The sequence below is a fragment of the Nematostella vectensis genome, chromosome 13, assembly GCF_932526225.1.
Source record: "Nematostella vectensis chromosome 13, jaNemVect1.1, whole genome shotgun sequence".
NCBI lineage: Eukaryota > Metazoa > Cnidaria > Anthozoa > Actiniaria > Edwardsiidae > Nematostella > Nematostella vectensis.
In genome coordinates this window covers 10,059,985-10,078,182 of record NC_064046.1, presented here as the reverse complement: position 1 = coordinate 10,078,182, position 18,198 = coordinate 10,059,985, and the positions used below count along the sequence as shown (strand labels likewise).

The window sequence follows — 18,198 nt, the reverse complement described above, 5'->3', positions numbered from 1 at the left end:
AGTTTTATCACAATGGTTTTTGGCGCGTAAATCTCGGTATGTATATAATAAAGGCATGTATCTTTAATAACGCCGGTGTTAAAATGAATGGAACGAAATTTCAATATCGAGACAGGGTCTTCGAAAATGTCCGCATGTCCAAATACCTTGGGCTACCATTTTCTGCATTCGGGAATTTCACAATTGGGAATAATAATAATAATAATAATAATAATTAGTTTATTTTTCACTTTCGCAGTCCATGGACTGAATTACAGTGACGGTCAATTACGCATACATATAAATATATAATTAACATATAATTTACACATGATATATTGATAATTCACTCCAAGCCTGAGGTTGCAAACTTTACGCTAACAAAATTTCCGAACCTGTCGGTTTTGGTTGCTAGAGTGACATGGTCTTTAGGTCTTAAGTTGTAGTGCGAGGACTGGTTAATTATGCGTTTGTGTATTAGGAGATGGAGTGGATTGTCAGGAGTGACCTTACGGATAAACTTACTGCATGCTATTTTCCTGCGCTCCTCAAGGGTGGGAATACCAGCCTTGGCCAGCGCGTCCGCATAGGGGATAAATGGGAATATGATAGCCAAAGCGCGCCTCTGGATCCGCTCCAGATCTTGCGATAAATATTTTGGAAGGTTGGCAAAGACTACGCATGCGTACTCCAGGATAGAGCGCACGAGACAGCAGTAAATGCTAACAAGGTCCCCTTGTGGGACACGACTCTTCTTGAGTTGCCTTATTGCGTAAAGGCGCCTGTTAGCTTTCTTCACTACGTACTCGCAGTGAGCAGCCCATGTCAGATCGTTGGAAATGTACACGCCGAGTAGCTTAAATGATGTCACTTAAATGAAGCAAGAGCTTAAAAAAACTGCGATGTTAACCGCCACTTTGCGCTTAGGTGCTGCTCCGTAAACAGTTGCAGTAAGGCTCATTTACTAATGGTCTAGTTTCACGTCTTAAAAAAGCATCTAAGAGGGTAATAGACATGAATTTCACAACATAAAATTAACGTGAAACTATAGCGTGACAGCCACGTGGATGGCGTGACAGTTCAGACCATTACCATGCCTACTTAGCAGAAGGAAGGCGTGCGTGACACTAAGATCGGCTACTAAGCGGGCATTACCACAGGAGACATCGCTTGCATTGCAATCAATCAAGTTACATCTTCAGAGGCGACGTTCTACTTTTTTATTATACTGCTTAAAGAATACTTGTTTGTAATAGCAAGATCACATCCATCGGATGACAAGCCGTATTTACAAGCACACCAGGCAATCAGATGTAAGTAGGATTTTGATACTAAAGCTGGTACATGTTTTTTAACAGGTCTTAGTATGTGCATAGGATCAGGATTTTTTGTTCTAATTTTGCTTCAGGAAATAGTTTAGGGATTTGATTTGGAACGTACGTTTTAAAAGTCTTGCTTGATTACAGAACTTGACCTTTTGTTGCACGACACCGAACCTATATTATATTATAATGTCTATGAGAAGTATGAACACATTTTTAATTCAAATTTCTCGCTTCTATGAACATCTAATAGAATATAATTAGCATGTTAATTAAGATTCTCCAATAACACAGAATTTATATCTATTAACTTTATTAGAAATCAAGCCCTCCTATATGTTTTGTTACGATTTAACAATTGCGTGACAGCCTAGCAACACATAAGGGCAGGGTAGGACGGCCCCGAGAGGATTGGGGAAGCGGAGGGGGCTGGGGTGGGGGTATGGGAGGTACGGCACAAAGAATAACCATTTTATTAAGAAAGGTTATTATTTTGGGTGCCATTTACCGTCTACGTCAAATACTCTAATAAATTATCTAAAAACCCTCAAGTAACTGTTAGGAAGTACTAAGTTCCCTTACCTGAGATTTGCTTTTGGTACGAACGTGCTGATCGTGAGTTTTAACAGTGCGCCTTCATATGATAACATAGTGTGCCTTTATATGATAACATAATGTGCCTTCATATGATAACATAGTGTGCCTTTATATGATAACATAGTGTACCTTTATATGATAACATAGTGTGCCTTTATATGATAACATAGTGTACCTTTATATGATAACATAGTGTGCCTTCATATGATAACATAATGTGCCTTCATATGATAACATAATGTGCCTTTATATGATAACATAGTGTACCTTTATGATAACATAATGTGCCTTCATATGATAACATAGTGTGCCTTTATATGATAACATAGTGTACCTTTATATGATAACATAGTGTGCCTTCATATGATAACATAATGTGCCTTCATATGATAACATAATGTGCCTTTATATGATAACATAGTGTACCTTTATATGATAACATAGTGTGCCTTTATATGATAACATAGTGTGCCTTTATATGATAACATAGTGTGCCTTTATACGATAACATAGTGTACCTTTATATGATAACATAGTGTGCCTTTATATGATAACATGGTGTGCCTTTATATGATAACATAGTGTGCCTTTATATGATAACATAGTGTGCCTTTATATGATAACATAGTGTACCTTTATATGATAACATAGTGTGCCTTTATATGATAACATGGTGTGCCTTTATATGATAACATAGTGTGTCTTCATATGATAACATAGTGTGCCTTCATATGATAACAAAGTGTGCCTTTATATGATAACATAGTGTGCCTTTATATGATAACATGGTGTGCCTTTATATGATAACATGGTGTGCCTTTATATGATAACATAGTGTGCCTTCATATGATAACATAATGTGCCTTTATATGATAACATAGTGTACCTTTATATGATAACATAGTGTACCTTTATGATAACATAATGTGCCTTCATATGATAACATAGTGTGCCTTTATATGATAACATAGTGTACCTTTATATGATAACATAGTGTGCCTTCATATGATAACATAATGTGCCTTCATATGATAACATAATGTGCCTTTATATGATAACATAGTGTACCTTTATATGATAACATAGTGTGCCTTTATATGATAACATAGTGTGCCTTTATATGATAACATAGTGTGCCTTTATACGATAACATAGTGTACCTTTATATGATAACATAGTGTGCCTTTATATGATAACATGGTGTGCCTTTATATGATAACATAGTGTGCCTTTACATGATAACATAGTGTACCTTTATATGATAACATAGTGTGCCTTTATATGATAACATAGTGTGCCTTTATATGATAACATAGTGTGCCTTTATATGATAACATAGTGTACCTTTATATGATAACATAGTGTGCATTTATATGATAACATAGTGTGCCTTTATATGATAACATAGTGTGCCTTTATACGATAACATAGTGTGCCTTTATATGATAACATAGTGTGCCTTTATATGATAACATGGTGTGCCTTTATATGATAACATAGTGTGCCTTTACATGATAACATAGTGTACCTTTATATGATAACATAGTGTGCCTTTATATGATAACATAGTGTGCCTTTATATGATAACATAGTGTGCCTTTATATGATAACATAGTGTACCTTTATATGATAACATAGTGTGCCTTTATATGATAACATGGTGTGCCTTTATATGATAACATAGTGTGTCTTCATATGATAACATAGTGTGCCTTCATATGATAACAAAGTGTGCCTTTATATGATAACATAGTGTGCCTTTATATGATAACATGGTGTGCCTTTATATGATAACATGGTGTGCCTTTATATGATAACATAGTGTGCCTTCATATGATAACATAGTGTGCCTTTATATGATAACATAGTGTACCTTCATATGATAACATAGTGTGCCTTTATATGATAACATAGTGTGCCTTCATATGATAACATAGTGTGCCTTTATATGATAACATGGTGTGCCTTTATATGATAACATGGTGTGCCTTTATATGATAACATAGTGTGCCTTTATATGATAACATAGTGTACCTTTATATGATAACATAGTGTGCCTTTATATGATAACATAGTGTGCCTTTATATGATAACATAGTGTGCCGTTATACGATAACATAGTGTACCTTTATATGGTAACATAGTGTGCCTTTATATGATAACATAGTGTGCCTTTATATGATAACATAGTGTGCCTTTATATGGTAACATAACGTGCCTTTATATGATAACAGTGTGTGCCTTTATATGATAAAATAGTGTGCCTTTATATGATAACATAGTGTACCTTCATATGATAACATAGTGTGCCTTTATATGATAACATAGTGTACCTTTATATGATAACATAGTGTACCTTTATGATAACATAATGTGCCTTCATATGATAACATAGTGTGCCTTTATATGATAACATAGTGTACCTTTATATGATAACATAGTGTGCCTTCATATGATAACATAATGTGCCTTCATATGATAACATAATGTGCCTTTATATGATAACATAGTGTACCTTTATATGATAACATAGTGTGCCTTTATATGATAACATAGTGTGCCTTTATATGATAACATAGTGTGCCTTTATACGATAACATAGTGTACCTTTATATGATAACATAGTGTGCCTTTATATGATAACATGGTGTGCCTTTATATGATAACATAGTGTGCCTTTACATGATAACATAGTGTACCTTTATATGATAACATAGTGTGCCTTTATATGATAACATAGTGTGCCTTTATATGATAACATAGTGTGCCTTTATATGATAACATAGTGTACCTTTATATGATAACATAGTGTGCATTTATATGATAACATAGTGTGCCTTTATATGATAACATAGTGTGCCTTTATACGATAACATAGTGTGCCTTTATATGATAACATAGTGTGCCTTTATATGATAACATGGTGTGCCTTTATATGATAACATAGTGTGCCTTTACATGATAACATAGTGTACCTTTATATGATAACATAGTGTGCCTTTATATGATAACATAGTGTGCCTTTATATGATAACATAGTGTGCCTTTATATGATAACATAGTGTACCTTTATATGATAACATAGTGTGCCTTTATATGATAACATGGTGTGCCTTTATATGATAACATAGTGTGTCTTCATATGATAACATAGTGTGCCTTCATATGATAACAAAGTGTGCCTTTATATGATAACATAGTGTGCCTTTATATGATAACATGGTGTGCCTTTATATGATAACATGGTGTGCCTTTATATGATAACATAGTGTGCCTTCATATGATAACATAGTGTGCCTTTATATGATAACATAGTGTACCTTCATATGATAACATAGTGTGCCTTTATATGATAACATAGTGTGCCTTCATATGATAACATAGTGTGCCTTTATATGATAACATGGTGTGCCTTTATATGATAACATGGTGTGCCTTTATATGATAACATAGTGTGCCTTTATATGATAACATAGTGTACCTTTATATGATAACATAGTGTGCCTTTATATGATAACATAGTGTGCCTTTATATGATAACATAGTGTGCCGTTATACGATAACATAGTGTACCTTTATATGGTAACATAGTGTGCCTTTATATGATAACATAGTGTGCCTTTATATGATAACATAGTGTGCCTTTATATGGTAACATAACGTGCCTTTATATGATAACAGTGTGTGCCTTTATATGATAAAATAGTGTGCCTTTATATGATAACATAGTGTACCTTCATATGATAACATAGTGTGCCTTTATATGATAACATAGTGTGCCTTTATAGCGGAGCCAAGCGCGGCTGCAGGCCGCGCGTGTAGCCCCATAGGCATAGAAATATGGTATAGGTATGCGACTTGGTTTTTGTGGTCATCGCGCGGGTACCCTGTGGTGTCACTTGCCAGCCAGCCAGCCAGTCAGTCAGCCGCGCGACTCCCAGGCCCCACTCGTCCCCGAAATGGCGACTAAATACAAGCACGGAGCAAGGAAAAAAGTTCTTGTCGATTATGCGATAATTATTTATTTTGCCTCAAATTTTGTGACTTAAGGATAAAGTCAACTAGAGGAGATCTACTAACATTCATTCACGCCAAGATTTATCTGGTTTTAGCTAGTAAATTTAAGCAAGTAACAGTTCACATTAAAAAGCGAACAGAACCCCAAGAAAGCGACCAAAAAAACAAAAAAAACAATGCAAGGTGAGTTTCGGACGACGATTTGTATTGTCTATTGAGGATATGACAGTTATTAGGCTTTTTGTTGTCCTTTTTGTATGCTTTGAGAATGCGAGTACTTAACTTAGTAATCAAATTATTTAAGCATAACAGGTTTTGTTTTGACATTCTTCGTTTTATCTATATTCTTGATTGTGTTGAATAAAATACAATACAACAAAAACTGGAATTCGTCTTTAATAAGACTTCTTCAGGGCAGATTGATTGTGTTGAGATATTTCATAAAGGCTAACCAATATCGTGTTGCATTTGTCAAATATTGCTAAAGAAGACCTTTCTTGTCTTTATATCCTGTGCTCTTAGTCCTAAGAAGATACATATCCTTAGAAGATACAGCAGCTTTTTCAACTTACAAGAGAAATTTTCCTTACCGAGGATAAACCCCCCCCCTATTTTCAATATGTATTGTTGTTATTGTCTGCATCTTGCATCTCATGTGTTTATTTTTTTTCAAAGAGTTGTGGAAAATTAGTTAGATTATAAATGGCTTGATAAAAAGATTGTTTTGAAAGAAATAATAAATAATTGTTTTCACTCTCTTATGAACCAGGAACTACATGTACCTGAGGGCCAAGATGAATGCTAAAGACTGGAAGACATGAGAATTAAAAATCATGTCTTGAAGAGAACAGTAGGATGTTCTTATTCACTAGTCATTTGATACCCCCACACCCATGGTCCCCGGGAAGGGTAGGGGATTAAACTTTAATAAAAGCCTGTTTCCAAGTTAAGAGTCAAAAACAGTCAATACCACCACCCCTCTTGACATATTCTGGTTAAAAAGTGGTCTAAAACCCCACATTAACCCCTGACTTCTGCGGGACCATAAGGGAGGGGGCGCAAATGACTAGTTCATTACTATGTGATTCAGCAGTACACACTCATAGGTTTTTTTAGAACAAGATAACTAAAAACAAACTTCTGCTTTTTAAATAATAAATCTGTAAAGAAAACAGTTTTCTATCAACCTAAAGATAATGGGAAAGGGGTATTTTAGAAAAGTACTGAATATAATTATCACATTATTGTTATTATATTTTCTTTTCAAACATTTAAGGAAGAGTCATATTTCTTCCTTTTTCTTCTCCCTGTTGACTATTTTTATGCAAATGATGCTCTTTGCTATTTCCCCTCTACACCAAAAATAAATTAATGAACAGATTTGATTTTTAAATTAGAAATTTTCATTTATTAAATTAGAATTTTTCATTTATTACTTTCACTTATATTTTCTTTTTAGGATTTTCTTTCCAAGTCTCTTGCCCATTACATTTATTTTAGATGTTTAGATTTATTTCATTGGAATAGTTAGATCCAGGGTTTCTCAAAACACCAAAATAAAATGCATTACTGGATGTATATTTGTAGATATTAATTCCCATGAGGATGGAAAAACACCATTTAAAATGGTACAGCAAATCTTTAACATTGCATCTTATCTAAAATTGTGTCTGACACTATATTCCATCTTTGAAATCCTGTTTCATCCATTGTTCTTTGCAAGAACAAAGCTTGTCAGAATGTAGCTTTACAAATGTACATTAATGGAACTTTTATTAAGGGGAAGGGTTTTTTAGGGCAAGATACTTAAACTTTATAACACTAGCAACAACCTTGTTCTTTTTCAATAATAGAATTCTGTTCACATAGCTTGGATAGCAAAGACATGGCCTCTTTAGAGGCCTGTGGTGGTGAAAGGGTTAAGATAATGGGAAAGGGGAAATGTCAAGAAATGCTCAATCAAATTATTTTCATTACTGTTATATTTTTTCACCAAACCTTTCAAGTTGAGTCAATTCACTTTATATCTCCTCTCCCGTCGATTATTTTTTAGTCAATTGATATTCTTTGATTCTTCTCTACCCCAAACATAGATCAATGAAAGGGTTTGGTTTGAAATTAGAAGTATTAGAAGCATTTTCAATCTGTTTTTTCTTCATTGCATTCATTTGGGAGTAGGCCACCAACAACAAGGCCACTATATGGTAAAATGGGGTGCACCAATATGTAATGCATGAAAGGAGATATATTTTTGGATTTTAATTTCCAGACATTTTTCTGAATATTCGGTCCAATGAAGGAGAAAATCGCCACTAAATCAATACATAAAAATCACAGTATGGCATCTAAACAGTCTAAATATATTATTTTGAATCTTTGGAATGCTGTTACATCCATAACATTTTCTGCACAAGGGCAAAGCTTGTGAGAGTATTGTTTTGATTAAAAAAAAAAGATATTCATAATGGAACTTCTATGATGGGACATAAGAATTTACCATTAGACTCTTGACAACTTTGACAGCCATATCCACACCAGGAATTGTGTTTGTTAACTTTGATGTACTGCATAATTTAAATTATTGAATAAGGCCTGGATCCATTTGGTTGGTACAATAAATAAATCTCAGTAGAGAGCAGGATCCTAGATCCCCCAATAATACCTTTGATCAGTCAACACAAAAGGTGTTTATGCTGGCTCCGCTTTTAGGCAGTGCCTAAATCTATATATTATGATAACATAGTGTGCCTTTATATGGTAACATAATGTGCCTTCATATGGTAACATAGTGTACCTTTATATGTGCCTTCATATGCTAACTCTAATCTGCGCTAGGTGCCCCACAGTCATCTGCCTTATGGAGGCTTGGGAAATTACTCTGAAAGTATGGAAACAGAAAGGGAAGTAATAAACGAAGCAATACCTCTGGCAGTCCAAGCCGCGCTATCCTCAGCGCATGATGGCGGCGTGTTCACTATTGTTGACTATGGGTGCGCGGATGGTGGTACGTCTATGTCACTGATGTACGCGATAGTGAAGGCTCTGCGAGAGAGATATGGTGACAGTCTTCCTATTCACGTTATCTACGAAGATCAACCAGTCAATGACTTCAAGGGTTTGTTTATGAGAATGCAAGGTAGGGTAGGGTTTCTCAAATCCTGTCCAGTCTGTTTATGAGAGTGCAAGGTAATGTCCAACCAGCCATTTTCCTCAGTAACTGGGGGAGGAGCTGATAGATGGGCTGATTTTATAAAGATCTGTTACATGTCCTCCACTTTCCTTCTGCTCAGAAACCCTCAAAATGCAAATGAATCAAAATGGTAAAAACAAAATAAAAATCAATTATTATGTGTGAGTAGGGTAGTTGGACTTTGGGCTGTTTCGAGTCATGAAGACTAAGTCTTTTTTGCTAGGGTTAATACCTGGACCACCAAGTTACCTCCTAGACTTCAAGAATGTCTTTGTAACCACGTGTGGAACAAGCTTTTACAGCCAGTGTCTACCTGACAATAGCGTGACGTTTGGCTTTTCGTCTTCATGCATGCACTGGTTGCGTGACAAGCCTTGTGACATCACAGGGGCGTTGTGTCACATCATGGGCACGGACGTGAAAGAAAAAGAAGCGTTCGCTCGCCAGGCTGCTAAGGACTGGGAGACCATACTGCTTCACCGAGCTGCTGAGCTAAAATCCGGTCCGTGTACTATTATAATTTAATTTATTTTTTTTAAGTACGGGAATGGACTAAATTCTTCTCTGCCTTGTTTGATGTGAATTCAACTTATTTGGCAAATTTTCCCGTGTAAATAATAGGTAGCAAGATGGTCCTTGTTCAAAATGTCCTGGAAGATCAGGAACAGTCCCTTGCAAATACTAGTAACATGAAAGAGTCTTTTCTAGAAACTCTGACCACGCTATGGCAAGGCCTGGTTACTGATGGCACCATCACCCAGGTAAGGGGATGGGGGGTGGGGTAAATAGATTGATAGATAGATGCCTTTTTTAATGAGGGATTCACTTTAATATCACAATGATAATGTACGCATGGCCCTCAACAGAAACAAAATAAATAAAAGCTATTTACAAATCTGTTTACAGCAAAATCTTTGACGAAACTATTTACAATAACAATCCTTTGCTGATGTATAAACTGATTTACAGGTAAGGGATAAGGGATTGCGATCCCAGAGAACATTTGAATTCATTCATAAAAGGGCAGTTTTTTTTGTTATTTGAAGAGGAGGGGGGGGGGGGGGGGTTGAAATTGTCGCACCCCGTGATTTCTATCAGCTTTGTTAGCTTTGCATTTCCTTTTTTGTTTTAACTTGTGTTGACGGAACATGGGACTTGCGCTAAGAAATCACATGACTTTTTGGTTCACGTGATCTCTTAGCCCCCTATTAACCCATCGTTGAATGAAGACATACAGTAACAAATGAGAAAGATTAGGGTGCCAGGAATCCACCCTTTACAGTGTTCTCTTGTCTCTAGAAAGCAGCCTTTTCTTCTGGTAAAAGACTTAGAGTCTGGTCTTTCGTGGTTTTATTTTTGGTGTTATTGTTGGCGCCCCCCTCCCCTCCCCCATTTGTGTTTATCGTCGAGTGGAGAATCGGTACTAGGGAAGTGATTCTATAGTTATGAGATTATTGGAGTGCTAGAACAGCATACCAAACATAGTTGCTCTTCGTCTAACTGCTGATGGAAGCCTTGCTAAAAGAATAAAGAAATACCTTCGTGGAAAAGAAAACAAGTTTTTTTTTGTTGAGTTTCCCAATTTAGGCGCAGCGTTAGCGAAAGTATTGGAGTTCTGACTTTCAAATCTGACTTTCAAATACTGTGATATTCGATGATTGCCGAGCGAAATAACGAAGGAAATGCAATCGAACTTAGAGCTGTTTTCCGCGTGATTGGCCGCTGGTACCAAAGGTCTGTTATGATATTGGGTTTCCTGAGGCGACTTGAGCTATCTGTATACATCCGGGTCCTTATTTGTTTTGAAATAATCTGATTTCAACAGAGCAGTGCAGGAAAAATAGATTAAGTTCTGTATTTTTTTAAACGTTTTTCAAAAGATTTTTTGTAGAAAAAACGCTCACTGTCAAATTTATATGCAATATTTTATGCTTCTTCCTCAGGATGAGTTTTTGAAAACAAACTTCAACTTGTACTGTCGAACAATTAAAGAGTACAGAAAGCCCTTTGAGGACCCAGAAAGCCCCGTCAGAAAAGCAGGCCTGAACCTGGTCTCCATGGAAACCAAGTTTGTACCCTGCTCGTCTCGACAAAAATGGATCCGCATAGGAGACCCAACTGAGCATGCGCGAAGATTTGCAAGTGCTACTAGAGTTTGGAGTGATAGTTCGTTCAAGGCAGGTAAGGAAATGTCTGTAAGACATGGCGAACTGTGAGCGTCCATAATAAAACACAAATGATTCACTTAAGGTTTCCGTGTTTGCCCTTATAAACGCAAACTGGTTCTGGTTGTAGAACGGATTTTAGAGATTAAATGGTTTATTACAGGTAAGTAAAGAAAAAGGAAAAATACTTATGTCAGGAAAGGAATAATGGTTCTGAATTGAGCTTTTTTGTCAGTATTGAGTGGTTTCTGTCGTATATGTACACTATAGAATCGTTATTTTAGTGACACTTGCATTTTTTTGCTACAATAACACAGTCGGGAAAGGTGTTTATGGTGTATACAAGCAGGACAACAATGCTCAATCCAGATTCGCTTGCCCTTTCTAAACAAATATAGAATACTTTGAACTCACAAGGTTGACAATTTACCCTGATATTTTAGCAAATTAAGAACTGTCGACATTTAGCAGAAAACTCCAGTCTCACTAAAATTACGATTCTATTAAGTGTACATAGTCAACAGAAAACGTTTAATAACAACAAATCTAAATTCGGATTGGCTTGCCATTTCTTGACAAATATAGAGTTCTTTGAACTCACTAGGACACTCACTAGTAAAGGGTTTATTTGAATAAATTGAAAACTGTCGGGCATTTAGTCCATTATGGACCTTTCCCGACTGTCGGGCATATAGCCACTGCGTTTATTTTAAATATTGGTGGAGAGGTTTGAAGAAACCCTCTGTGAAATAGTCTACAGTTTTTGTTTATCATCCAGAAAGCTTAGAAACTATTACAACTTTTAGCACAGGAAGACCGGTAGTCTGCGCATAAAAGATACCAAAATCTTGCCTGCTACTGTTGCTAAGTGTATGTCCCCTATTTCTTTGCTCCAGGTCTTTCAGACAAAAGAACCTGTAAGGAAAAGGAAGCAATTGTAGATGAGCTGTTTCGAAGATACGAAAGAGAGGTTGAGAAGAATCCCGAGAACCATTTCGCGGACCTCGTGCACTGCCATATGCTCATCGAGATGTCAGAGTAAACATTCTGATAGTGGCGTCTGCCAAGTTCCAGGTGTCCTACCGGGTATCCTGTGCTAGGATATGAACTGAGTTGCGGCATGTGGCCTGGGAAGAGCTCACTTACAGAAGAAATGGTTTCCTCTGACGGCACAGAAGTCTTTGAAAAAAAATAAAAAAAACAATTGGTTTCCATTGATATTCCTATTCACAATATATTCTTTATCGCCGTAATTTGTAGCGATGTCATTATAAGTCTCATTACAAAGCACTTTCCCTTATTTTTGTTGCTTCCCAAACAAATTAAGCTATTTCTTTTTTGGTTGCACTCTCCTGTTTTAAACTGATCACCTTCAAAAATGCTGTGGTAGGAGGTATCGCTTTTAGACACTGTTTTGTGCCCTATATATTTGTTCCCTCAATTCATTATATGCCGGGCATTTTATCATAAAGTGTTCCTCGTCCTCGACTTGGACCAAGCATATTGGGCATATTCTTTGTTGAGGGGAGTGCACGGTTTTGTGTGACGTCCTGTTTTGATAGCCAGTTTAAGGTTGCTTAAGTATCAGCTTTGTTAGCGCAAATCCTGGATTAACATTTTTAACTTGCGAGAGATAATCTTCATAATTGTGAGCGCTATTTAATTTCCCCAAATGGTTTCAATTTGTTTCTTTGTCGAGGGTCTTTTCTTTCATCGTTATAGATTTCATTTAGCCAGATTTGTAGCCTGCGTGAATCCCGTTTCACAATTCTTATTGTATAACATATATTGTAATACAATAAGAATTTTGAAAGCGGATATACGCAGGCTACCAGATTTGTTGTTCTATATCTGTAAGTCTCAGTCTGTCTTATGAGATTTATTGGTACTTTCTGCGTCCAGTGGGGTACTATATTTCTCGTGAGCCGGCGTGATTTAAAATGTTTAATTTTGTCTGTCCAAATTTCGTTCTTTTGACGTCCTAACAAATTTATTTTGGTCTTAATTTCTTGAAGAACCCCCAATATTTCAACGCTCTACATTTAGCCTGGGTTCGCAGTGGGAATCTTCACATTTTAGGTGTACGTATTGAGTCGTGGGTATGGAATCGTATGTGTGGATATTGAGTCGTAGGTATGAGTATGGAGTCGTGGGTTTGGAGTCGTTTGTGTGTGTATGGAGTCGTGGATATGGAGTGGTGAGTATGGAGTCGTAGGTGTGGATATGGAGTCGTGGATATGGAGTGGTGAGTATGGAGTCGTATGTGTGGATATGGAGTCGGGGATATGGAGTGGTGAGTATGGAGTCGTAGGTGTGGGTATGGAGTCGTGGGTATGGAGTGGTGAGTATGGAGTCGTTGGTATGAAGTCGTAGGTGTACGTATAGAGTCGAGATATGGAGTGGTGAGTATGGAGTCGTAGGTGTGGGTATGTAGGTGTGGGTATGGAGTCGTGGGTATGGAGTGGTGAGTATGGAGTCGTGGGTGTGCGTATGGAGTCGTGGGTATGGAGTGTGAATATGGAGTCATAGGTGTGCATATGGAGTGGTGAGTATGGAGTCGTAGGTGTGGATATGGAGTCGTGGATATGGAGTGGTGAGTATGGAGTCGTAAGTGTGGGTATGGAGTGGTGAGTATGGAGTCGTAAGTGTGGGTATGGAGTGGTGAGTATGGAGTCGTAGGTGTTGGTATGGAATCGTGGGTATGGAGTGGTGAATATGGAGTCTTAGGTGTGCATATGGAGTCGTGGATATGGAGTGGTGAGTATGGAGTCGTAGGTGTGGATATGGAGTCGTGGATTTGGATTAGTGAGTATGGAGTCGTAAGTATGGGTATGGAGTCGTGAGTATGGAGTCGTAGGTATGGGTATGAAGTCGTGGATATGGAGTGATGAGTATAGACTCGTTAGTATGGATATGTAGTCGTGGATATGGAGTCGTAGGTATGAGTATGGAGTCGTGGATATGTAGTCGTGGATATGGAGTCGTTGGTATGGATATGTGGTCTTGGATATGGAGTCGTAGGTATGAGTATGGAGTCGTGGATATGTAGTCTGGGATATGGAGTCGTGAGTATGGAGTCGTGGGTAAGGGAGTCGTTGTTGTAGGCATTTTGGGGCTTATTTCGGATTGATGATTTACGCATCACCAAGAGCAGAACCAAAACATTTATGAGTCAAGCCTTTCTATTTATTTGTGTTCTCAAATCCACTTTTTTCTCTAAAATATGTTATCATCAATTCCATGTAGTGGAGGAGAAAGACACTGAAACAATGTTGATATTAGTGTAAGTTCTTTATTTTTTCAGAAACTTTACAAGTTGAACTTTAAAAGATGGCATGCCCTTCTCTTTTAGGTGCTTTGTGCTATTGCTGGTCAGGCCGAAAGTATACTCTTATTGGACTAGAACGGGGTAGATACCAACCCTTCCGTCTCCCCACCATTTGATATCGAACAAACAAACAAACATTCATAAGGATAAAACATCTAAAGGAACCGAACAATAATCGAACGCAACTGGCCTTGCGAAAATAGGTAAATTGAAGATAAACTGATACCTTCACCAAAGCTCGTTCCAATAAGCTTCGGTTCCTTTCTTAACCAGTTTTGGTAGGGGGTGGGAAGGGTTTTGTTTCTCCCTGCTTACAGAGGTAAGAAGAAAACTTTTTAGTCCGTGTATGTAGCATTATTCTCGAATTTTCCACTCAAATGCTAAAAATAGACCGTTTGTCTTGGGGAGTGATTATCGCTCCTTTGTCGGATATTAAATGGCCATTTTTGGCCAATGGCTGCTACTTTACTATTATCATGCTTAGTCTTGTTTTGTAACTCTATGCTAAATATTCGAAACCCGCTTACATCCGGGACCTTCTATGGTCCGCCATCTTGTTATAGATAATCTACGTTAAAAGCCGCTCATCTCGTTGCGTCACACAACGCCGCCATTATCGTTTTCCGTGACATAATTGTAATATATATGAATATATAAAATTTTATTTACCAGAATAAAATGAATTAATTTTTAAACGTTTCCAGCGAAACACCACTTCGAAGAATTGCCCTACAAAACGAAACAACATTGTCGCTTGTCATCGTTTCTCTATCCAAAATAACTTTGAAATCTCTTCGGAGGTTGGCGTTAAGATTAATATTGAACTAGTGGGTAGTCATGAGACATTCACGAAACATAGCAGTTTTTCATCCTCTCAAAGTTTTATCGCTAAATGCACCTTTTGTCCCATTTCAAGAATCCTGGATCCTTTGAATCCTCCGAACAGGTACAGAAAGGAGATAACATATCAAAATCATTTAATTATAGCCAATTATAATTTCTGCTGGGTTTAAATGCACCATAAGTAGATCATTGCTTTTTTCTCACGAATCTCTTAGTTATTCGTGCCTGTGAAAGGTAACGTTTAATTTGGGTTCCCTCTGGATGGCGGGAAAGAGTGTTGCGCGCTAAACGCTTTGTCCCATTTCAAGAATCCTGGATCCTTTGAATCCTCCGAACAGGTACAGAAAGGATAGAACATACCAAAATCATTTAATCATAGCCAATTATAATTTCTGCTAAGTTTAAATGCACCCTAAGTAGATCATTGTTTTTTTTTTCTCACGAATCTCTTAGTTATCATTGCCTGTGAAAGGTAACGTTTAATTTGGGTTCCTCTGGATTTCGGGAAAGAGTGATACGCGCTTCCCACATTTATTCATTTTCCGGGTGAAAGTCAGATCTCAATTTGAACTTAATTTAGAAATCTGCGAAATGGCTATCGATTGCTGGTGATTAAAATCTGGAAAGGTTCGTTGTCAAAGATTCTTACTGAAGTGTCTCTTCAAACTCCATTTCTTTTCAGCGGAAAAACAATGAATCTTTCACTCGCTTGGTAGACACTTTGCTAGAAATGCATTCTATTTTTCTATCATTTTGATTAAACTAATCAAAGAATAACGGCAAAGTAATTCATTCTTGTAGTCGTCTTAACAATCGCGCGCTCGATCGATTCCTTGTGCATTACCCTATAAATCCTGTTTGCTTTCTATATTGCTGGGCCGTAGCAGGGGATGGGGCACTTGGGGCATGTCCCCCCCTCCCCCCCCACACACACACAATATTTAAAAAAAAGTTAAAAGAAATGACCATTAGGGGCGTGATTGTGCTACCATTTTTATCTTTTATAAAGCCTCTCATTTCGAAACTTGAGAAACCCCTCTTACACGTGAGTGGCCGGATTCCCTTTTGAGCTTGGTAGAGAAGGCGGCTGGCCCCTCTTTGGAGAAGTACGTCACACAAATCTTTTTTTTACCGCATTTATGCATAGATGATGATAGGTTGAAGAGGCGTATCGTGTTTTCGCCGAAAAAATGATCCAAACAGCTCGAGAAGAACACACATTTGTTGTCTAAGCCAATCAAAACCTCCAAACGAACTTTGCCAAATGAGTTGCCAATCATAAATTATTATAATTTTCTTTCAAAAGCCATGACGTCACCGAACAAGATTATCGCCGGCGTTGCGTTAGACGCTACTATAGGATTTGCTTCGCGAGTAAGCGGCCACTCGAAGGCTAGGTTTACTCAGCTGTGTTTAGCTTAATTTCATATAATGAACTCACTGGGGTGCTACAATTAAACATATAACAGCTACTTGCACCCGAAGAGCTCTACTCTCAGAGCTGGGATGTTAAGGAAACCTTGGACAACAATGCGGATTCTGCGAGCAAGAAACGGCGATGAGAACCAATTATAGACGGGCGTATTGTTGTCGGAGTTGCCTGGAAACACCTGCAAATAGGGGAGAGGCAAGGAAAAAGTATTATTTATGTGATGATAAATCAAAACTATGTCAAAGGTGTGGCTAACTAGGGATCTTATATGAAATATTGAGAAACAAAAAAAAATATGACTAGCGATTATTGATGACAGATTGTGTTGGTAAAGACAATACGTCTTAGAAATTGTAATCAATACACAATTATAGAATACTACTTGTGTTAAAGTATTGAACATGACCTCTTCCCGTCTTCCAATATACGATATTTCATCAAAAGTGTGCCCCCCTAACCAAATGACTAGAGGGGCGTCTTCCTCGGTTTCGTCCCCCCCTCACCTATCCCCCAATATTTTGTGCAGTATTATATCCGTAGACCCGATTGAGTGACAATTTTGCTTTGTCTTAGGCTTGAATTTTCAAAGCTAATATCATTTAAAGAAAACATCAATTGATTTTTAAAAAGAATAAAAATATAATTGTGTCCTTTTTTTGTAGAATGGATTGAATTTCACCGTGATTAAAACGGATCAGATCAAATTTCAAGCATAGGTGTTCACAGTCTGTTCATGTGCCACACAGGCGAGTCTCTGTGCTATTGTTTATTAGGGAATACAAATACTTAGAGCTACCTTATCCTGTCCGTCCTCCTTGACCACAAACCAGGCTGTGAGGTCGGTTTTGTAGCTGATCTTATAACTGGTTACCCAGTCGGAACCGATAGGTTTCCCCTGGGTTGCTACCCCAGTTACGGCCACATTTCTCCCGAGGTCGATTTCAATGTATTCTCCAGCTTGAAAGTTATGCGCTAGCCACGCCCCGTTAGAAATACCAGGCTGGTCAACGTTGTTGAGACGAGCATAGCACGGCATGGAGTATGTGTTGACGCCCTGAAGATAGTAGCTCGACGCAGTGATAGCAGAGTCGCTTATCTCACCTGATTCCATACCAAGTGCGTTCTTGCAAACTGTGAATAACGCACAAAGATGTCAGAGTTTTACTATTTCATATTATCCCCACTTTCTATAGAGTACAGTTTATTGTTCTCCTTCCCTTCCGAGCGATTTTTTTGCACCCACTTCCACGCTATTGTCGACATTTTAGGCTGGAAAGGCATGGTTTATCACTTTTGTTGTGAGGTACAGTCTACATTTGTTTGCA

General features: G+C 37.5%; 2 protein-coding genes across 3 annotated transcripts in view; one reads left to right on the top strand and one right to left on the bottom strand.

The window, feature by feature from the left end:
- The first annotated feature begins 195 nt into the window (after nucleotides 1–195).
- LOC5513820 (probable S-adenosylmethionine-dependent methyltransferase At5g38100) lies at nucleotides 196–12,484 on the top strand. Of its 2 annotated transcripts, none has more exons than XM_001634000.3 (6): nucleotides 196–1,292; nucleotides 8,762–9,051; nucleotides 9,329–9,607; nucleotides 9,727–9,866; nucleotides 11,049–11,286; nucleotides 12,167–12,484. In XM_001634000.3, exons 2-6 carry the CDS (start codon nucleotides 8,802–8,804, stop codon nucleotides 12,310–12,312), a joined length of 1,053 nt encoding a protein of 350 aa, XP_001634050.1. In that variant the 5' UTR covers nucleotides 196–1,292; nucleotides 8,762–8,801; the 3' UTR covers nucleotides 12,313–12,484. The 2 variants fall into 2 exon arrangements, with proteins under 2 accessions (XP_001634050.1, XP_032239251.1); XM_032383360.2 differs by having other exon boundaries at nucleotides 8,751–9,051.
- A 3,936-nt stretch (nucleotides 12,485–16,420) lies between these two features.
- The window catches only part of LOC5513818 (lactadherin), a 46,524-nt gene continuing 44,746 nt past the window's right edge, over nucleotides 16,421–18,198 (bottom strand). Inside the window, exons 5-6 of the mRNA XM_048720679.1 lie at nucleotides 17,670–18,004; nucleotides 16,421–17,051 (exon numbers count right to left, since the gene is read on the bottom strand). Of these exons, the coding sequence (XP_048576636.1) occupies nucleotides 16,911–17,051; nucleotides 17,670–18,004 (476 nt within the window). The 3' untranslated portion in view covers nucleotides 16,421–16,910. The remainder of the gene's footprint in view (nucleotides 17,052–17,669; nucleotides 18,005–18,198) is intronic.

What these genes read in the sequence shown, in the direction of transcription:
- LOC5513820 (XM_032383360.2), top strand. Translation starts at nt 1,254, where the DNA reads ATGACAAGCCGTATTTACAAGCACACCAGGCAATCAGAT. An exon ending in AGCACACCAGGCAATCAGAT is followed by an intron (nt 1,293 to 8,750) that starts GTAAGTAGGATT and finishes AATCTGCGCTAG; the next exon opens with GTGCCCCACAGTCATCTGCC. An exon ending in CTGATGGCACCATCACCCAG is followed by an intron (nt 9,867 to 11,048) that starts GTAAGGGGATGG and finishes CTTCTTCCTCAG; the next exon opens with GATGAGTTTTTGAAAACAAA.